At 34.9% G+C, this 23,674-nt stretch overlaps 1 protein-coding gene across 3 annotated transcripts in view; it reads right to left on the bottom strand.

The window, feature by feature from the left end:
- The window catches only part of ATRNL1 (attractin like 1), a 528,683-nt gene that overhangs the window by 284,867 nt on the left and 220,142 nt on the right, over window positions 1-23,674 (bottom strand). For all 3 annotated transcript variants that reach the window (XM_087766532.1, XM_087766530.1, XM_009476061.2), the window contains exons 22-24: window positions 21,737-21,831; window positions 21,046-21,124; window positions 19,677-19,834 (exon numbers count right to left, since the gene is read on the bottom strand). In XM_087766532.1, the coding sequence (XP_087622658.1) occupies window positions 19,677-19,834; window positions 21,046-21,124; window positions 21,737-21,831 (332 nt within the window). The remainder of the gene's footprint in view (window positions 1-19,676; window positions 19,835-21,045; window positions 21,125-21,736; window positions 21,832-23,674) is intronic.

Raw genomic sequence — 23,674 nt, 5'->3', positions numbered from 1 at the left:
TCTTCTCCTTTACTCACATGATGAATGAAATGAGAGCCGATCTCTTTTAATAGGAGATGGATGATCACTTTCATGAGAAAGACATAGGAAATAACTTCTAGTATGTCTCCTGGAACAGGGTAATTCAGCAGACACATAAGCACATAAGAATATCTAAGGAATGGTTTTGCTCACAGAAAATAACCCATTAACTAGCAGCTCCTCAATCACAGCTGGAGATGCTATGTATTATTATTTACTATACTCTGGCATCCTTCAGAACCTTTTATACTCAGTTTAGACCAAAGTGCGCACTTATCTAATAAAATACACAGAACTCAAGTAAAACCATATGGAACACTTATCTGATTTTGCCATGATGACCAAAAGCTGAGCTTTGGTATTACTTGAAGAAAAAGGACAAAAACCTCCAAGGAACTAATATAGCTTATAAAAATAAATGGCAAACTCACCTCTTGCATGAATAATGCAAACTACATTAAGTTAATGGAGTCATGCCTTAAAATCCTAGTAGCGATTTTGATTAACTTTTGGGCTATGATTTATTTTATTTCACTGATAGAAGAGTAAAAAAAAAAAAAAAAAGTAATGCTTATCTGATTAATAAGCATTTGCTGAGCATCTTTTCAGACTCCTGGAACCTTCACTGAAAAGAAATAGTTTAACTAAGCTTCTGTATATCCTGATGGGCACAGTTATCTTGGGTCAGGGGTTAATCAAATATTATCTCTTGCAGCAGTGGGATATTTGGCAGTTAATTCCCCAAAACGTCTGGGGCCTTATAAAAGCACAAGGGCAGTACCACTGTTTAAAAAAAATAAAAAGGACACCCTTCCAGCAAATACATAGTATGCTGCATCTGCTAAAGGTCACGTGAGTGTTTTACACATTTTCAAATGGAAGGTATAAAAATGCAGTTTTAGTGCATTTCCTAAAAGAATTATAACCATGAATAATGTCACACATGAATCAAATGAAAAAGCATGCCAAACACGCCCACAAACTTCCCAAGTATGGCATAATCATGCACTTTTCTTCCTATATTAGTGACAACTGTAGTCTGTCTTGGGTAAAACAAGGTAAGTTTAAGCTTTTCCTCAGATAAAATACCCATTTTAAGATTTGCTGAAAGCATGTTCATTTCATACAATGACAGAGTAAAGTGTACTTACACAGACATCATAACTGGGGGAAAAAACACACCACCAAAACAAAAAATACCAGGAGAAACAGAAAAGGAATAAAAGCTATTTCTTAATTTTCAGCAGCGTAACACAGCTTCCTCTTCTTTGAAAAAAGACTTCTTTCCATCACTTACTAAATCATGTTTTCATGTTGACTTGGACATGTTTTTGACTAACAACTGATAAATCATTAACATATTGGGATTAAAGTAGATTTTAAAAAAAATCATAAAGATAGGTTTGTACGTAGTTTTTGTAGTCTGACATTAAATCCCCCAATATACCAGCCATGGATTCAGCTGCAGAGGACACACAAACCCACAAAGCTCTCCAAAATTTATATGGTGATTCTATGAAGCAAAAGATGGTGGTCCCATTGTGTGAGTGGGTAAATAGGTAACCTCTCCACAACACAGATGTGTATGACTTAAGGGAACAACATGAAACTGATAAAAATGAAGTGTCTGCAACAATTCCTCTAAAGGAGACACTATATGTATTTTCGTCTCCCCCCACTTCCCTGCCCTCTTTGATGTGCTTCAAGAATAATGGGTTCTCACTTAAGAATGATTTACTCTTTGTTATGCTTGATTAGTATGTGGATCCACCCTTATTTACCCAATGCACGTCTTCAGGCAAAGCAATCCCTTTTATTTCCTCCATTCCTTCATAATAACTAGAAAGAACCTATTCATAACAGGATGTGAAATAAAATCAAAGATAAACAATGGCTGATATTTCTAAAGTCATCGATAGTACCCAGATGCCCCAACCTCTCCAGAAAATGAGCATCCAAACATCTAGATGACTTAAAAAATGCTGCTTAGCTATGACCTGTGGCTTACAGAATTTGAGAAGTGGGAAATGTATTTGTGAAGAAGGGGGCAGGACACTGGCAATTATCAATAAAAATATCAATTTGGCTGAAAAAAAATATACATGTGTCCTGTCATATTTTCTTGATTAAGTAATAACTTTGGGAACTTCAGTTAACCTGCCTAATAGTAAAATGTCATTCAAATTGTGTCTTCAGGTCAACTGCCTTTTACAAAAACACTATCAATGTTCACCTTATGAGGTCCAGAAAAACATTCTCCTTAACAGTGTTTTCAGGTCAAAGAAACAACTTTGCTACTGAAAGTTCAAAACACTCAGTTATATAATACCACCAGTGGCATATTGAATATGAAAGTTTATTTTACCTACATGATTAAACCAGAAACAGAAATGATAGTAAACACTGATTAATTCCTAAAATATTTCACAGAACTAAGACTGCAATAATATCATTAGTCAAAATAAATTCAGTGATGTCTTTAACCAATTCTGAATGCTATTTTTTCATACTTACTTTCTATTCCTAAAACAAAAGACAAAAAAAACCCACCAACTTTCAGAACAGAAGGTTGTAGCAATTTATCAATTCCCTGAGCAGCAGGGCAAAATAGTCAATTCAATTAAAGAGTATGTACTAGACCAATTGTATTATCGTTCCTTGTGGAGCAAAGGGCTCTAAGTGTCAACAAACTGGCAGTGAAAGAAGAGTCAATTGGTAAAATACCAATTTCAATTGTTTTTAAAACGTTCACACAAAACTTACAATGCTGAAAAATGGACCAGTTTAATCCTTTGTTGAAGCCCATTAACTCCTTTCTAGCAATCACTGCTTAGTTGTATGAAACTTTTTTTTAAATTGTGAATTACTGGTCCTTCTTAACAGCTTCAGAGACAATTGTAAACACTCTTCATCCACATTACTGTTTTCCCTCTACAGTTCCTAAGAATGACTAGTAGGGCACCTGTCTGTCATATTATGAGAAGGATGATTTCATTCCTTTATTAAGATGACACCAATGGAGTCACTTCACTTTTGCTGTTACAGATTATTCACATCAAAAGGAGGAAAAAAAAGGAATAACGAAAAAATAAAATTATATCACATAAAACATAATAAAAGCACAGCAAGTACAGCAGATGGGACATACCAGCTTCCTCAGAGGAGAATCAAACCTATCCAGATAGATGGTTACATAATTTGTTTTTAAAACCTCTAATTTCAGAGATTTCAGAAACTGCCTGTGCCACCTTTCCTTTTAGCATGTCTAAACTAAATATCACTTACTGATATTTAGGCCCATTTCTTCTTCTAGCCTTCTTTCTCCATCTCCTTCCCCCATCATCAGTCAGACATCTTTAGCTGCTTGATTGCAGTATCACCCCTTAAATCTTCCCTTCATGAGATTAACAAGTGAAATCATTTCAGTATTTCCTCAAGCCATTTTTTCTAGACCTCTTTGCAATTTTTACTATCCTCTGAACTCTCAAGTTGAAACCCGAAAAAGTTGAGTAGAGTAAAAGGACTGCTTTACAAGTTTCACTTAAAACACTGTTCTTCAAGGTAACTAATCCTGTTTGATGTCTTTGTATTCATTTTCATTTTGTTCCCTTTGCATCCTGAGTTACTGTTTGAACGATATTAACACAAGAAATGTCAGCTTAGCAACAGAATTTTAAAAGTATAATATTACTTTGTATGATCATTTAAATAACAACTTGCTTTTGCTACATTGTAAGTTTAAAAAGCCTTTAAAAACCTTATTAATATTATGTATCATTAATAAAAATTGAATTTCTTTCCCTCTGCAAAGTCTAGAAATGTTATTGCAATGATGTACCATTTACCATTAAGTTTCTTCTGACAGAAAACACAATTAACCTTAGCACACCTGCTATCATAATGTTAGTAAATTGTCACTACTGTATCTTGTATATTCATCAATTTAAATTGAAAATACCAAAATAAAAAAATTCCTTCCTCCATAATTTGCTCGATTTCATCATACTGACTGAGGTTAAACAAAGGTAATATTAAACAAAGGTAATGTTTAAATACCATGAAAATCAGTTTAAAAAATATAAGCAAGAATTTAAGCAGCAGGGTATTTCATAAAAATAAAAATTCACACACAAAGCAACTCATCCATAGTGAGTGCACCCCAGTAAGTCAGTATTCATGCTAATGGAGAAAGCACGTAAGTGGACCTGAACAGAAACTGATGGTTTAATACCATAGTATAACGCAGGTTATCAATGTGAATGATAAACTATGTGAAAGCACCCCACAGCTGAAACTCCATTTAATGATCTGATTGAGCATTTGTAAATTTGGGAGTATCAATTCACATTGGTAGTAGTATGATAAGGAGTCTACACATTGCAATTACGCACACAGATTTTCACTGATTGCTTTAAAAGATTAAATTCTGTCATACTAGAATATCATTTGAACTTGTCACCTCAAATGTAATCAGTTCATTATTTTATGTTAAATTATTATGCCTTTTTTTTTTCTTTTTTTCAAAAATCAGATGTCCTGGCTCTTTTACATTTGGCTACTACAACAGGTGTAGAATAATCACCACTAAAGCAACTTCCTCAAACTACACCAGCCAAGCATAAAGAAAAACACAAACGGAATGTGAGGCATCTTAATGGAGTAACCGAAATTGTACCACTAACAATGGTACTGTGCAATTTAATCTTCTAACTGCAAAACGATGCCTTGACAGATTAATAACTGTACACTGCACTGTCACTCTGTTCAAAGATGGATTCAAACTGAAGGTGAAGAACCGTTAGGGCGGCCAGGAGGGGAACAGAAAACGAACCTTATCAAAGGCAAAGAATAGAGATTGCTTAGCCGGATAAATCAAAGGCTGATAGGGAATATGATTGCCATGTACAAACACACGAGAGGGGGTAAACACCAGGAAGAATTAAGAGCTACTGACGTCATAGAAAATGGCTGCACAATAACAAATGTGTATAAACTGAATGATTACATCTGTGGAAATAAAGGAGCTTTGTGAAAATATTTTAAGTTCAAATAGCAATGAAATCTGCTTTTTAAAAAAGCTGGAAGAGTTTATGAAAACGTTTGCTTGCAACATCAGGTAATGTCTTCTTGATGACGGCAAGGTTCCTGCCAGCCCTAAGCCTATATGACTAAGATGTCAGAAGACCACTTTAATGTTCCATGTGTATTTGCAAGACTTGGAGCCCAGCACAAAAAACTTGTAGCCCTTTTGTAATTTTGTAAATTACTATATACATCAGCAGTTAGTAAAAAATAAGTAAAATTTATTTTAATGATAAGATTAATAATGGCATCAAATCTTGGATAGAATAATACTTAGTATGCATGAAAACCAAGGACTGAAAAGTTACTGTATGCTTCCCCCTTCCAAACTTGCTTTAAACACATAATTTGAGACACTGTTTGGGTCAAAATATTTAACACAGAAGATGAACACATAATTTAAATACGCCTCATTCCTGAGAGCCAAAATAAGACCAAATAAGACAAAGGATTGTCAAAAGAACAGGGTGATTATATCCGTGTTCAAGATGTTTTCAAGTAGCCCTTATTTATATGAACTCTAAATAAAATTCAGAGGAACTAGATGTAAAGAGATGAATATCAGTCTTTACAATGAAACCAAGACAAGATCCAAGCATATCAGATTAGTATAATTTTTCCAGCTCCTCAGGATGCCTCTTCTAGTTAGAATGGAGAAGTGAATTGATTACTTTGCAAATAATACAGCTGCAATTGATTTTTTACCACCACTAGCCTTACCACAGATGAATACAGCTTTAAAAAGGATTTTCAAAACAAATGAATTTCTGTGGTTAATGCCCATAGAATATAAATAAAGTGTTATTAGTTTAGAAAAAAAACCCAACCAAACAAACACAAAAAAAAAACCAACAAAAAACAGTGTAATCATTTTACAAAAAAAGCATTATCAGCTTACAGTACTTAATACAGATATGATGTGAATTAAATAGCTTTTCGCCTTTTCTAATGCCTAAAGAGAAGGCAACAGCTAAGGAAAAATCTGTTCTTACTGATGCTCATGGGACTTAACCACAAGAGTGCTAATATATCTGTTATTTAGAGCAGAACACACATCTTTTGTTATATTCTCACTGAAGAGCTGACATAAGCACTTCAAAGAATGCCACCAAATGCCTTCACTTTGGCATGGATGCAGCGATACAGCTACACCATGCTCATGGTAATGAGTGATGCTCATCCCCCATGAGAAAGCAGAGCCAAAAAGTTCCTTTTAAACCTTTTGAATATACATATTATCTATACTTTCTCCACTGACATCTCACCACCGACTGCAAATTGTAACAGTAACAATACAAAGTTGTAAAGCTTCCACCCTTATATTTCAGTTTAATGCTGCTTTATACTATTTCCCCTTTTTTATCCTTGCTGCTACTGAAGAGATGCACTTCATCCTTGTTCTTTCTGTTCTCTAGTGTGTACACACAAGCACTGTCAAATTTTCAATACAGGAATGTACATTTAAATAATCATATGCCGGAAAGGGGAAAAAAAAAAGAAACAGTTTAATAAGGACAATGATTATGCTACACAGGAAAGATATCAGCTGAAAAGAAAGATTAAACTGAAGAGGCACTTCATATGTTATGCACTGTACAATGGATATGTCTTGCAACTGCAAGTAGTGCAAAATCCCCTCCATGGTAACATTTACAAGCTTCTCAGGTCCTTTTTGGAGAGTATCATCTGATCATATCACTTTCTAGCATTACAAGTTAAGTCACCTACGCAGGTATAGTAAGTAATTTATGGTCTTCAAAGAAGCCACTCACTGGGACAGCAACTCCAAAAGGGAAAAATTAACATCTGACAGGTCAAAATTTAAAACGACATTTATCTCAGAAAATACTGTTTACACATTTTGTTTTTATGATGATTAGAATTAGTGTCTACAAAAGCCACATCTCATTCTGTCTTAGGAGACTATCCAGACGCCATTTAAGTAACATTTTTTCTTCAAGAAGACAGATATAAATATGGAGCTCAAAAGGCCTAACAGCTGGATATATACCAAAATAAACTTCTATTTATATGATACAAGTTATTATTTTAAATAATGACTTCAAGATTTATAACCATTTTCATTATTTTTAAATCCTTGGGGTTAGAGGGACTTTCAAGGAGAATGTGCTGAAGTGCACTGAATTCCTGGGATTGATCTTAATGTCTTCTGTAAATTTGTTGAGCTCACGCTTTACCACATAGGAATACGTCATTAACTTTGAATGTCTTAAGGAGAGGGCAAAGAAGGGATTTTATCGCTGTCTCCAACTACCTAATGGGTGGGTTGCAGAGAAAATAGAGTTTTCTCAGAGGTGCAGAGAAAGATGATGAGATACAATGGACATAAACTGCAACATGAGATACAAGGAAAAAAAATTGACTGGACAAGGATCTGAGCAATCAGATCTAACTTTGAAGTTGGTCCTGCTTTGAGCAAGGGGTTGGACTGGAGACCTTCAGAGGTTCTTCCCACATACACCATTCTGTGTTCCAGACTCAGAACTTCTGTATCCACAGCAAGTGAATTTTGTGCTATATCTATATTAATTTGATGAAGAGACCCAGTATGAAACACTTCCGTTAGAGATAATTAATACTTTGTTATCAGTGAAAATTGGTCATTTCTGTAAAACTCTCATATGTACACAGCGGAGAATTTCTCAGACACTACCACTGGGAATAAACCAAAAATAAAATTACCTTAAATGAAAACAATTCAAAGCCTGCACAAAGATGGTATTATGAGACAAAGGAGTAACGATGATTCTATATACATGCAAACAGCTTTTATTTCACTCATTTGAGAATATCTGACAGCTTGAATGGTTTTTCACTACCTGGACTGCTAGTTAATATGGCAATTTTAACAAGACTGCAATCTGTAACAATGTCAATCTTGCGTATTTTTCTTGTCACAGTAAAGAATAATAATAAAAGGAAAAGACAAGAAAGTAAAATGAGGACATCATGAAACAAGAAGAAAAAAGGAAGGAAAGAAAGGGAGAAGATTCACCTTCCCCCGGTTTTGTGTAAGGTATGTTCATCAAGGGGTAACAGAATGAAAGATTAGAACTATTAATAAAGTTCAAGTAAGATAAATAATAATGTACAAATAGAATAGCAAAATTTGTAGAGCATATTGGTCTAAAATTTATTTTATCGACTTTAAGAATATATATAACAAGTATTCTACAACCAGCCGTTCTTACACATTTTCACAGGAGATCACTACTCTCCAATTCATGCCTACATAGACCATCTCCTAACCCATTCCCAACAACATGTAGAGCAATACAAGTAACAGAGCTTCTACTTCTTCTGGATATTTTCCTGTTTATACATGCAAAGGGATTGTATTAATCTTTCCAGCAAAAGCACCACTTTGAGAAACTAGAATACTACAAATTCAACATGGCACATATTAAACTTTAACTAATGTGAAATGTAATTGCAAATAGAGATTCACATTTGTACAAATGTGTTTCTAATGCAAGGCACAGTGAGATGCTTGGATCTTTGTTTTCTAGTGTTATTTAAAGCTTTTGTCAATAACTGGCAAGAAAACAGTATCATTATTAATATATTTTTATTTGGCATGCTGAGGCAAAAAAGCTAAAATAATAGGTCACTTTATCAAGCCATTTGTATAAGAGGATAAGGGGAAGGTAATAAAAACTGCCTTTGATAGTGTAAATGTGGAATCAAAGAATGAAGATCATTCTCAAGGATGCTATTCTGGACTCAGTTACACTGAAAAACATCTGGGATTATGGTAGATAATCATTAAATTCCCAATGCTGTGATGAAAGGGCTATGGTAATCCTGGCTGTATAGAGGAAATACTGAATGCAGCGATAAGGGTGGACTGGTGTCACAAGAAGAAAGAGCAGGAAAGGTGGTGCTAAGGTTGCTCTGCTTGCTTCAGCAGCACAGTGTGGCCCATGGGGGAGCTGCTGGAAAGCACCCTTTTTCTGCCCCCTCAAGCACATCATTAACTTTGTATCTGAAACAGATGTAATCATGCTTGGAAAAGCATATCCAGTTCTGGCATCCATAATTCCCAAGGGATACTGCAGTACTGGAGGGTTCAGAGAAAAGCCACAAGAATGACAGTAAGACCGGAGAAAAACTGAAGAAAAGGTGATGGAGTACATGGTAAGTATTTACAACAGCAGCACATCCTTTATAAGAGGGAGCGCTTCTTTCTAGCTTAAAACTGTATTTCAAGACTAGCCCATGGAAAGCTACACTTACCATGAATCACATGTTTTTAAACAGTGGTAATAATTAACAGCCAGAACCATTTAGTAGGAGTTTAGTGCATATCCCATATCTAGAAATACTTAAGCCAAGACTGGATCTTTTTTTTTGCAATATATGGTCTAGTTGAAACAGCAATTAATTTGTGAAAGCCTATGCTTTACTTCATGTCTCATTTCAGATTATACGATCACAGCAGCCCCTTCTGGATTTATCATCTATGAGATATAACACCAAGGTAGCAATGAAATCAAGTGCTTACATGAAAAAGTAATGACAAGTAACTAATGTACTTAAAGCCAGATTTTTAAAAAAAGCAGATGACCTGCAAGATTTCCACCTTCTTGTTTAATATGCTTACCTGGCTATCTGTGCCTGACAGTTGTTTGTCCTGCCTCCCTGAAGGCACAGAATACATTTTCCTAATACAGACCACGCAGTTGTTGGTTTTTGTTTGTTTGTTTCTTCAAAATATATGCAATTAACTTCCATATAATAAAGAATTCAAGAGATTTTTAAAACTACACCATTACCACAATTTAAGAGTCCTTAAAGCATTTCAAAATAAAAACTAACAATCAACATTTCATAATGAAAACGAACAGAATCACAGCCCTAGCATCCTTCTGCACAGTCTAAAGAAGTGAGCATTCACACTATAATCTAACAAAGAGCACAGCAGCTCCCCAACATCTGCCCAATTAGCAGCCAAGTTTGCAGGTCTGCACCGGTCATCTTGCTACAGAAAGAGCTTGTGATTCTGCCCAACTTTGTGCTATTCTTGCACTGTTTCTCAGGAATGACATTTAAGGACTTTGACTTCCTCATATCTTCACATTGGTTAGCTCTGCTCAAAACATATAAATGTTAGTTAATCCATGAGGAACCATGGAATCGCTCTGGATTTGAAAATTCCAGAGTCTCACTAATATTTTCATTTTGTTATTTCACCATAGAAATTGAAACATTGACCATATGGTTAAAAAATTAATACCTAACTTTGCAAAAAATAGAGGTCTACATGAAATACCTCATCACAACAAAAATACCTTAGAAGAAGCCCCAAAGATCAATATAAGGCAACTATTCTCCATTCTCAAGGATTGTCTTCTAGCAGCATAAAGTTTAACTCCTTGCATCTGCGACTGCAATAACTCCTACACATTAGAGTGCCATCAAAAATGTTGATTCACTACAAGAAACATTCTTAAGCATGACTGTCTGCTTGATAGAAGGTAGCACTCCTTGTGCTAAGGATGCTGATGGCACCTTAGCCCACTCCTGAGAATGGTCCTGCAGATAAACAGCATCAACTTTTGAAGCTTCAGTGCATTTGGAAAGCTGGGAGTTAGAGAGCTCTGCAAACTCAGCTGTAAGCACCCCTACAGTTTCTAGGTAGCTTTCCACAGCCTGAGGAATTAAGCTCTGATGTCCTAACAAAATCCCAGAGCTATATTTCCAGTCATTGCCGTCAAGTTTACCTAGACCTGGAAACTACTTTTTCCAGGGTTGCTGGCTCAGAGACAGTTCACCACGATATACCTTCTTGGTTCAGTGCTCAGAGGTCAGATCTGGAGCCTTCAATTCATGGGACAAGTGACCATGTGCTGCTGCTGAATGACAATAATACGACGTAAATGAGCTCTGGTTTGTGTTTTTAGACAGGGGATTCGGTTATTCCAGGCATCTTATAGCTCTGAGTGACAATTCAGAGCAGCCTGATCAGCAAAAACATCTGTAACCAGAAGACCTTAGGAAATCCAAAAGCTACTCTAACTTGAAAACCTAAAATTCCTGTCAGTGTCAGGACCACGATCATGTTGGTGAGACTGACAAGAATGTCATTGCTACACAGCAGCTGTGGGCTTCCTGAGAAGCCTACTTCACAAACACCTTATATTGGAATTTTTAAGTTGATCTTGGACCACTGACATTTTGTTTATTAAGATATGTTGAAAAGCATGGATTTGGTCCAGTTTGGCACAAATCCAAATTTAAACAAAACTATGAGAAACAGAAATCCTGCACATTGTTCGCATTTATCTATAAAATCTTGGTTAGAGAGGGTTACTAAGGTTTCTAAAACTGACAGTCATGATAAATAGGAAGAAAATATCTATTCCCTACCACCATCTTCCTATTTCTATTCTGATTCCCTATGAGCCAAACATTTACTTTCACATTATTCTGACTGTGGGAGCCACCGTGTATGACCTTTATAGGCTTCTGCGGTTCAACAAGGCATGGATGTTTTCTTCAGGGAGAATCTTAATCTTTGAAGGGTTTTTTTCTTATTATTAAAAAACCAGGTTTCTATACCCTGTCATATGTTCTCCCCCAAAATCCCGAGATGAATAATTGATTTATTTTCCTATAGCTAATCAAAAGTCCTGAACAAATAAAAGCTATCTGAGCAATATTTTGTATTTCATTCTAAATGCTCTAACTACAATTTACTTAATTAAATAGATAAGGGAAATGGAAATTACAGAAAAAAAATCTCAATACCTACTTGCTAAACATCACAGGGAGATAATTTTTATTAGAAATACCTTATCTATACATCTCAATTGTGTTATACAGCTACCAGTAGATGGTGCCTTGGTCTGTCTGGAAAAGAAAACCCTATACAATTGGCACATCAGTTACAGGAGTTATTATCTCAAACATTCAAGTTATACACCAATTAAAACTATGCATCATTGAGGAATAATTGTCTCTTAATTAGGTGTTTTGGTTCCTTTAAATCATCAGCTGAACTATTAGCAGTGCTTCTGCTTTCTGAGAAATATATCAACTACGTTAAATATTTACAGATATTCTGGTGGCTCATGTTAAACCTTTTCTACGGTGACTGGAAAAAGAAACGTACCAGGGAGAGTCACGAAATTAACGTTTACATTTATTGCAGTGGTGTAGAAGTTGGCACAATATGGTTGGAAACCTTGTTCTGATATGTTTTAAGACAAATGTTAACAGCTCTATCATTGTTTTTTAAAGAAAAAACGTATAATCTAATAATCAGAAAACACCTCCTCATTTTAGCAATACTTCAGGATTCACGGGAAGCATTTTGGAAAACGCTATATTGGATTTGGGCAGATTAAGTTTTTGGGGAATATTATACAGTCTTATGATTTATTCTCCACACAATTGGCCTTGCAACTACAAAGAAATAAATTATAGATATTATAGAGAGTCAATTTTCCAAGGCAAGAACAGGTAGGTTTCTGGTATTATACTTGATTAGCTCAGAAAGAAAAAAGGTAATCATAATCACTGTAACAGTCCACATTTGGTTAGTAATTTTCAACTACTTTACATAATGCAATAATTACACATGTAACAGATATACCTGTAATAATGCAACTGACACAGAATTTTTAATAATGGTATTTAATGTGTTGAAAACCAGAATGGATTTTAGTTTTAGAATCTGGTACTGAAAGGAATGAATTTTTACCTCCATGCTGCTGTCCCACTGATTTCAATTTTAAAATAATTTTGAATTCCTTCACTTAGTGGAGTTGTTTTTTCTAAAAAATAACTAGAGCAAAAACTCTATTTACACTGAATTGAGAAACAATGAGAACATCTTTTCATATATTTTAATCAGATATAAGAAATAATCCTATGCAAGACACAAATCTGAATCTCCAGACCTTTTTCTGTCAAATAAACCAAATGTTTCCGCTCTGCCATGCCCAGAATGGTAATTAGATGAGCCACTTTGGCAGAATATCGAAGTGCAAATGTATCATGAACTGTTACCAAAATCTGTTTCTTTAGATCTACATTCTCTTACTTTACAATTGTCAGCTAATTCCCTTAATGTCCAACTTAATGCCTACAGTCAATGCATAAAGCCTGAAAAAATACTAAATACTATACTATAATTTTCCTTCAAAATCTTCTCCAAAGCACTATAGACTGACAAATCTCTTGCTACCTGAATCATTTCTTTGCTGTGTTCAGATAATGAATTTGCATTTGCTTTTCTCCAGTCTCATGGTCCCGCTTTTGACCCTGCAAGTTCACATGTCACTTCCTTTAGGTTCTAGGATGGATATTACCCGGTGCTTAATCTGAGGACATTAAGCTCAAGTTTTGTGTCCAACTCTGTTGAGGATAATTTTCATAAATATATGTTAATTATTATTATTATTATCAATCCTGATTTTACACTATGATCAATATCATCATCCTATTGAAAACTGAAGCTAAGTATGTATTTACATTTTAGGTTATACCTCAGTCGTCTATAAACTAACCCACTCTGTACTGCTAGATGCCTTCTTTTCCTGTTTTGTTTTGGGTTTGGTTTTTTGTTTGTTTGTTTGTTTGTTTTTATGTTCCAAAAGAATTTCCTGCTCCTTGCAGAATTGTAACTAAATGGTGGTTTGGTGGATTTCCCAGGTTTTTGTTCTCGGTATACTACCTTCAAACATCTTTTTAAGAGGGATTTTATACTTACTGTAAGAAAACTTCAAAGTCATTTTGGAAGCTAATGTATCCACTTCATCATCAATACTTGTTTAGTGTTTCAAGAGTTATAGTGTCTTCGCACATAGCTATATGCAGTTACTCTGCAGGCTCTATGAAAACCATTAAGGCACTTAGAAATTGAATCGTTCACCATAAATCATAGAGATTATATTTACGTATGCAATCACTGACAGGAGGAGGTTCTGTACAAGCACAGCTACATGTGGATAAATACACATTTTCCATGCAAAGATTCCAGAATCATGACCTTGGCAAAATTTGGAAAGGTTTTAAAAACCAAAAAGCCCTGATTTTTATTTGTTAATTTAGTAATTATGTTTGTGCTCTGTTGTAACTTCTAACGGCAGTGACTGACAAGTTTTACTTCTTGGAGCTTTTACAACAGTGTAAGTCATTCGTGAATGTTAAAAATTCAAAATGAACTCCAGAACAAAAAAAGCTGGAATAAATTATGCTACACAGTAAATTTTATTACAAGGGTAGATACGCTTCTTGATTTACATTACACTCCTCCTTCAGTTGCTACAGGCAGGCTATTAACAGGGGAAAGAAAATCAATTCTGAAACAGAAGCCAGTAAGTTGAAAGAACACTAGTTTCCCCTTTAAAAAAAAAAAAAAATCCCTTGAAAATTTATATATGAAGTAGTTTTGATTATTTGTTGTGCTACATACAAATAAAATGTAAATCTTCACCATAATTCATTATTCTGTTCTGGCATACAAACTAATACAGGGTGCCAAAGATAGTTTTCCTCAGAAACAACAGTGCAGGAAAAAAAAGAACCCAACAATATGCTACTAAAGCTTGCAGTAGGCTTGTTTAAGAATAATTAAATTCCTTCTTTCCAACACATTTGGGCATTCTACATGTACACTAACATCATGTCTAACTTCACAAAAAATGAATAACAAGAGTTTTTTTTCATTAAATACAAACCTAATTTTGCCAGGCAGTGCTTTGCTGCTGAGGTTGAACCTCATAATTTAAACTGACCTTCCCAATTAAAGCTCAAACACTTGTGAATCTTTCATTTACACTTTTGGGAGGAAAGGAAATAACTAGTAGCACAATTATTATTTCCTGATACAGCTTTAAAACTTGTAGAAAATTTTGCTGCTCAGGCACAAGTTGAGATCAGACTTACAAGTCTGACAGTTATAAAGAGACAGAGGTGCAGGAAAGCAGCTGATCCAGAAGCAGGAATGCTATTGCTGTCCTTAGGGACAGAGTACATCATCCAGAGAGCCAGGACAGCGCTTTAAGGGTATTTGCCTGTTTCATATGCACTTCCTACTTTTCAGAATACGGAAGCAACTGATGAAAAAAAAAGGAAAGACATCTGTTACCAGCTTCAGTGACAAAAAACCCCTGCCATAAAATTAGTTTCTTGAGACTGACAAACATGTTGTTACTGCTGTTATTAATATTTGCATAGCTGTCAGAAGCCCAAGCTTTATGACTGCTTACTATTTCAGGGACCACTGACCATTATTTGAGGTGCTGGCTACAGTCTGAGTTACTGCTTTTCAATAAATGTTACAGCCTTCAAATTCCATTACCAGTGGAGTCTGAATTACATCTACTCTCAAAATAAAATAAAAATGAGCAGAAACAAGTTATGGGGCTTTGCCACAAGTTCTGTTCAGAAATCTAGCCCATTTAAGACAACAGCATTTTCTCATGGGGTCCTACTTAATGGATACATAAGACATGGTACACCTAAAGGGCTGGGACTGTCAAAGACAGTCAAACGTAGGGATGGTAAGTCTGGACGATAAATCATGTCCTATTACATACACACTTGAACCCTCTAATAACAAAGACACTTTATACAGACTTCCCCTGAAAAGACGCATAAACTACTGTTGCCTGTGACAGTCTGGAACAGCTAAGCTTATGGCTCTGTATTCATTCTTACTTAGTCAACTCTGCATTACTTGAAATGGAGAAAAAGTCTGGTATAAACTCTTTCAGTAATTCAACAGGAAAATATCCAACGTTTGTGTGCCAGCATATAACTACTACATACTTCTGAGAAAAACTGGTAGCTGTCCACGTCACATCCAATAACAGGTCTATTTGTGGAAAGAGCTCTAAGCTGAAGATGTCCTATATCACCATCTTTCTCATGACCCCTTATGCAACTATGTCACATTTCTGCTTCTCCTTTGATGTCAAGGAAGAAGAGATCTTATAGCTAAATAAAATGCTTTTAGCATCATGAAATTTAAATGCAGCGTTTTCCCCCGAGGGCTGCAGAGCTCTCTTCCTGACTGAGCACCCAGCTGTGTGCCCGTAGCCATTATGGACAGAAGAAGGGGGCTGACTAATGGGAACCTAGAGTACAATTTTATAAAGAGAGCAGGACTTCACCTGAAACCAAAAATTTCCTACATAGTTTCTATGATGAGCAAGTAATTCACTGCTACCCAGTGCTGAAGAACTTGTATTCTAACATCATTAGGCTCACCAGTGACAAAAATAAAATGGGTCACTGGGTAGTTGCTGGCAAAGAGTTATCACAGACCAGCGTATCTTCAGGAAATTGTATGGACACAACCATCACATATCCTTTTTTCAAAGTCAGTAAATCATATTTCAAAAGAGGGTATTTTGTGTTAGAATCACCAGGGATTCATTAAGATTGCGGAAAAAAACTCCAAGCTTGCTGAATAGGTAACATGCCTAATAAAAGTACTTGAGGAAGCAACTGTGATCCATTGATCCAAATAAACAATCACCTACTGGGATGTACAGTTTTTCCTTGTAGTCATGAGAATCTTGAAGAGAATGAATGCAAAAATGGAGATAATATAGGTGACTTTGACAGAAAATGAAACTAAGTGCCTTGTATAATGAGGAGCACTGTTCCTTCTCCTATAGAAAATGAAACGGTAAGAGCAGTAACGCCAATACCAACAGCCAAACCTTCCCAATGAATGACACAAGTAATCTTAGCTCCAGTGCCAGCATAACAGGAGGCATAAAAGGAGAGTGGTGAAATGCGTATCAATAACACAACTTGAAATATCAGTTACAAGGGAAGTAACATCACTATTTCTGCTTCCTTAGGAGCTCATTCTTTATATAATCTATTCTTGACAAGTCACAATGAATAATGTAAATACAGGAGATAGGTACTCAGATTGTATTTGAAAAATGGTAGATGTCCTGAAGTGAGTATTTAGTCCTTTACAAAACTATCATGTAAAAGGTATGTGCCAGATTTCATGTTGCTATCTTACTTATTCCTATGAACAGAGTACTTCCCAAGGAAGCCACAGTAATTTCCTTAGCTCTAACAGGATTAAATGAAACCTTCAGTACTGAGTTGATATAAAATATCACTACATTTTTAACCAACACGATCCGATCAATGCAGTGTGACTGCATTAGTGGAAAGGACTACGGTGCAAATAGTTCGGTGTCTAAGACCATTTATGCATAGGCCAGCTTCCGTGACATCCAAAGCCCTGCACTGGAACACAGAGCTAACTCTCTAATCACCACAGAAAAGCAAGGGTGGCTAATTCAGGAACCTAATTTCTAGACCATTTGAAAATTAATTCAGAGACCATCTAGAAGAGTTCCCCATTCCAAACCAGATCTCAAATCCATCATCAGTATCTCGACTTACCCAAAGAGTCCTTTCGTCAGTATAACATCACTTTTGTAAGAATTATCATCCTTTAAATGGACGCTCTCTAATACAGTAATAGACTGATATCATCCACTTTTGCATATTGTGAAGGTGAAACCTGGTATGCTACGAGATGTAGATGTAGAAGATCATAAATACCAGAACTGTGAACCCATTTTGTACTGGCCTTGGAAACTTCAGCCGCTCAATAGGGATGAACCATGACTTCCCTCTCTTAACCCCAAGTTCTACGAAGGCTCATATATTTTTAAAATTTCTGTTTATATAGAGAGAGAATTATAAAGTTTACATATAAAACTAAACTTGTTTCCTCTGAAAAGGTCCCTATTCCATTTAGCATTTGAAGATCTTATCTACTGCTAGAGCACCAATCTATAGGGGTAATGTGAACTTCAGATATTTCCTTGGAAAAGAACAAATCACAGCATTAAAAAGTTGAGAGCTAAATAATAATCTTGTTGATTTAGAATATAGATAGAAAATACAGAGGACAATATTAACATCCTGAAACAATTTCCATAATGGGACCTTAGCATCCCTTTTCCACTGCATAAAATTGGAGTGACTTCATTTCTAGATGGAAGAAGTTCTTTATGAAAAATTAGCAGCACAGGAAAGGAATACTCAGGCACCATCATCTCTGAGACAGAACTGTCTAGACTGATGAATTTCAATGTGCCTCAAAAATAAATACAAAAATATCTGTGCAACTGTGGCAGATAAGGAAAAGTTTGATTAAAAAAACAAACAAGCAAACAAACAAAACCGAAAGAAGGGATGTAACCAAAGCTCAGGGATTCCCTTTATCAAGCATTAAAACATGTTGCCATTAAGGTGTTACGCTGCAGCGGGGATGGCACAGGAAGGAGCTGCAATCTGCTGACATCTGGCAAAGAGCTGCACATCTTAGGAACAGAACACCTTAATAACGCTTGTCTTACAGTGATAATATAGGCACCTTCCAACCTTAAAGGTGAACGGAGTGTGTAATTCATTTACAGCTTAAAGGGCTTCATGGGTTTGTTTAGGAAGGCTGTTTGGCAATTGAAGTTCTGTCCTTAGAAAGTGGGAGCGGTGAGTGTAAAAAATATCCCTAATATGAAGAGTAAAAGAAAGGAGTTAACCTTCAGGGTTTTTTTATATAAAATCACACAGATTCATCCTTTGACACTGTGTAACACATATTTACAGTTAACATTCATGTATGATTAAAAAAAGTCTAGCTTTACTTAACACAACACAGGAATAATAGTTCTCTGCCAGTTTACTTAGAAGGTGACTGTTTTAATCCAGGAAGCTCCTCAGCAGATGACTTTATCATATATATATATATGTATGAAACAGGCTCTGTATTTTATAAAAACATGTTTTTTCCACCAAAATGGAAATCTGTAGAATATTTGTAATTATGGTTAACTGGCAAGTACTTTGAGCTTGTTCTGCTTTCCTGAGCAAATCACTAGGAATTATGAAATTTTATTATCATTTTAACAATTTAATTTTTAAGAATTAATTCCATGAGGGAGCTATAGCCAAAAGCTGGTCATGCACATAAAGAGCTCCTTGATTGGTGCAGGGGACACAGATTTTACAAATGCAGCAATAGTAATGGTAACTTTGGGAAGGGAGGGGCTGGGACAAAACCAACCATCGTTACATTGATTTTTTTTGAGTCTGTCACTGCACTATTCCAGAAAAAACTCAGTGAAATTGATTCCAGTGAAGTCAAAGAAGAATATAAATTCTAACCAAATACACTTAGTGTTACCTGAAGTTTGTAATATTGCAGTATGATATAGACATTCAATCTGTAAGAAAATCAGACGCTAAGCTAATGATTAATGAAAGATTACACACACATATCTAGGTACATACAAACATATTTGTATGCCTTCTTTCATGTACACATCTAAATGCATAAGATAAATTACAAATAAACATTTATGTTCAATAATTTTAATATCAGATTTCAAAATCTACAGTCTGAAGTCTGATTCACTACTGAAAGCACAATTCTTATACAAAGAAAATACAGCATGCAACTGATACTATTGGTATACTTTCTGTATGAGGGAAAACATGAAATTCAATGTAAAGCTAATGTGTCAACATCTTTATAAGCATAAAACAGACATACTAACCTGTATTTTGATTGGCCAGGAGAAATTGCTGACATAGACATAGAAAGTGATGTTTGGGTTGCTCCGAAAATTAAATTTTTCACAGGAAAAGCTATCTCTGTATTCCTTAATATTAGCCTTAGAAACAACAGGAATCTCTTCTCCAGATATTGTTCCAGCTAAAAAAACCCATATGTAGATATATATATTTATGACAAATATTAATCATCATTAAGGGTGCCCAAGTAAATTTGCACAAGAAACTTAAATTCTTGAATTACTTTTGGTGTCTTCATTCTACAACTTTAAGAACCCTTTATTACAGCTTACATGGCACATCAGGTATATTTCATATACATACCCAGAATTCACAGAAACTCTTACTCTGGTTTCAAAAGATTATGAATGAATCATAAAACTGATAGAAGTTACATGAATTTTAGATGAAAGTTGTTATGGTCAGCTAAACAGATAATATGCTTTCCTCTAGTAATTTACATTCAATTTAAAAAAAAACTCATAGGTTAATAAAGCTTGAAAGTGGATTTCTCTACATCTCACATTATTGCTGCAGAGTTTTAATTGTTCATGAAAGCTTTAATAATGTACCTACAAATAAACATGTTTTCTTTTTTGGAAATATATGGGTGACTATGCTAAGTTAAATTAAAACAATAAATAGAATTTACTAACTATGGTATGTTAAAACACTTCAGAATTACATTGATGAAGAAATTCATGAGTTTATGTAAGACAAACTCTGAACCTTCCTGAATTTTTTTTTTTTTTTAATTTTAGTACGATTTCATTTTAAGCATCACGCTTCTCCTTGGATATGTTTTCAGAAAGTCAATAGAACCAATTCAGAGAAACCATCTAAATAAAGCTTTTATTCCTTCTTCTTAAAACAAAGAAGAGTAATGGGGTTCAAAGTTGGAGAAAAATAGATAAGCAGCTCCTTTTATCAGCATACACAGAAGAACTTTATTGTTTGATATCAATGTTAAGGTTAATAATTAAATATTTAGCTTGAACATTGAAACAAAGAAATAAAATATCAGTCTCTGCAGTAGTTAAGGAAGCAATTTATCTTAATTAAAATCACAGCATTTCATAACACTGTCATTTTAAAAATTTAAATAAACTACAAGCTTTTCCTACCAAAGTAATTTTAATTGAATAGGAGAGAAAGTTAACATATTAATGAATCTTTGTTCAGATTGCAAATTATCATCTGAGGTTTAAATAAGATAATTAACAATGGCATAACAAAAATTGCAAAAGAACACATTTGGTAAAGTTCTATTATCAAAATTAGCATAGGTTAAAATAGCTTAAAGGATCATGAAATCATATGGGAAAAAGTCATCATACCAAAATTCACCCTCACCTGTAGAACCAATAGACCATGTAATATTGAGGTTGAAGTTGTTTGATGCATTAATTGATATATCCAAATTTTTATTTGACTGGATAAAAAAAAGAAAGTATATTGAAGTTAAAATATATCAGAATGTACTGAATATAACTCTATTGCACATAACTGAATATAGCCTTTTAATCATCTTCCGTTTTTCATTTTAAACATAAATAGAAATGGTAATAATTCAGAGCCAAAGACAATCCTCTTTTTTGCTTCAGTAAGAACAGGGTACCAGTAAGCATATAACTACACCAGTTATCTTTTCAGATTGTGGCAAAAATAATTAAATCCTTTTCTTCATAAAACTAAAGAAAAAGTACTTGGCAAATGGCTACATTTCTCATCTGCTAACAAAGATTTCTTAACTGAAGGGTATACTCTAATTCATCTCAGGAAGATACTAAAACTTGTTATCCATGGGAACAACAATAAAATAAACCAGCTGATAATTTTTTGGAGTATTAGTTGATCTGAAGTACATCTACCATTTAGAAAGTTTTCTCAATGAATGCACTGACTAATTTTCAGTTCTCAAAAAGATTTGAAGTATCTCTAATACCTTATAGACACTTGGCAAACATTTAATCATGGTCAAATACAATGGAAATCTTAATCGTGACTCTCCAAAACTTGTCTAAAGTTAATAACTTTTTCTTACCTGTTCCGGATTTGCTATAAAGTTTATAGCAGTGTGATGGCGATCATCCTCTTGTAATAAGCTGAAGGTAAACTGGTAATCAATCAAAAGACTGTCTGTGGGCAAAACAGAATGTAAAAATAAAAGAGATTCAAGTGTATACATATTAATAAAATGTTATGCAAGCACCTAAAAATTTACCACTCACTTTTATTTTAAAAAGCATGGAGTAATCTACAAGTCAGAATTATTCCCATGCATTTCACTGTTCAAGTATTTGCACTATAATGTCTTGAAGCAATGAAAAAAATAAAATGAAGCAGTAACAAAAAAAATAAAGTTAAGAAAAATAACTAAATTAAGAAACAGACTCTATCATGGAGTCAGAGCACCTATTACACATAACTTAAAATTGTCAGATTTGTCAAACTGTTAGAGTGTTATCAGTTCCCTAATTCTACTCTGAAATAATTATTCAAACATTCTGTTCGAAATGCATTTAAATATTTTAATTCTACAGTCATACACTTTACTGTGTTATATAAATGGTTTACATAGTTACATTACTATAACACACTTTAGAATTCTTGGTTTTAAAGTTTTGGAAAAAAAGTTGCAGCTACACTAAAATTATATAGTGTGAAGGCATGATATTAGAGTAAATAAGATTGCTAATAATGAAGTGGCACAGTGGAATTTTGAATAGAAATTATTTGACTACCAAGCACATCCTTTCTAAATTGTCAGAATTCTAAGAGATTTTGTAAGGGGCAAGTGATATAAACTTTTCATGCAAGAGAAACAAGTGGCAGTTTAGTATTGACTCAAAAAGATTATATTTCACTTCCAAATGACATTTGTCCTACACATTTTTCCTTCAACCCATGAAAGGAATAGAGTCTGCCAGGCAGTTGCTATTCGTGCCATTTCTGTCACTGCACACTAACAGCATGCCCCTGATGGCCAGCTACAGTTGGCATAGGTGCGGAAGGCAGAAAGGGCCATCCTCAGATGACCCAAACCATGCTTAACTCTTCCTGGAAGAAGCATAAAACGATTGGGACAAGTCAGAAGACATAAGTTTTGAGCCAACCCATTGTGTTCCTGAAGCTGAAGGAATGAGATTAACCCTTAGTTGGGTCACAGCACTAGGAATGACTGAAAAGAAACTTTTCTGCAGGCAGTGGTGGTGATGGGGGGCGGTGGTGGATTTGTCAAGGTGAAGCAGGTTTCCAGCACCTCCGTAATGGAAGAAAAAGACCCAGTGACCAGGGGTGACTGTTGCTGCAATTCATAGAGGGTGCCATGTAGAATCCCAGCAGGCAGGGTTCACTGCAGTCAGATAGTCAAGAATCAGCAGAGCCCTCAGAGACCTAAATTGTGTTAGCAGATTAATAATCCCTGTGCAACATTAAGTTGTGAACCAGAGGTGGGTACGGTGGCTGGATCTTCAATGCTCTGTTACAGGGGCAGATATATTCAGATCTAACAGAATAAATCTTCTAACTCTTTGACCATTACGGTTCTACACAGATCAAAAGATTCCGGTTTTCCCTCTGTCACAGGAAATAAGGAGGTGCCTTGTAAATGTACATGATTCAGATTATTATTTTGTGCATGTTAAAATATGGTAAGATGCAAGTCATCTTTGATGATACATCCTAGTGAATAACTTTGAAGCCCTATTTTGATCCCTCTCTTGATGACAATCTACGAGTCACACCAACACCACACGAGCAGTGTGTTACAACTAAACTATATGTGATCATAAAAACAAAATCAGTAAATACAAAGAGAGCAAAAGATCAACCCAAAGCAGGAAAAAGCTGTGTCAGCCTTTTGTTGGACTCAATAGACTTAATGCTGACAATCACCTTTTCTACAGCAACACATCATCTGAAAAAATACACTCTATTGTATCCCATGGAAAGCTTGACATAGGAGGAAAAAAGCTTACTG

The sequence above is a fragment of the Nipponia nippon genome, unplaced genomic scaffold, assembly GCF_047370975.1.
Source record: "Nipponia nippon isolate SJK-2023a ecotype South Korea unplaced genomic scaffold, ASM4737097v1 scaffold_3, whole genome shotgun sequence".
Lineage (NCBI taxonomy): Eukaryota > Metazoa > Chordata > Aves > Pelecaniformes > Threskiornithidae > Nipponia > Nipponia nippon.
The sequence above is the reverse complement of the archived record's forward strand: the minus strand, read 5'-3'. Positions and strand labels throughout refer to the sequence as shown.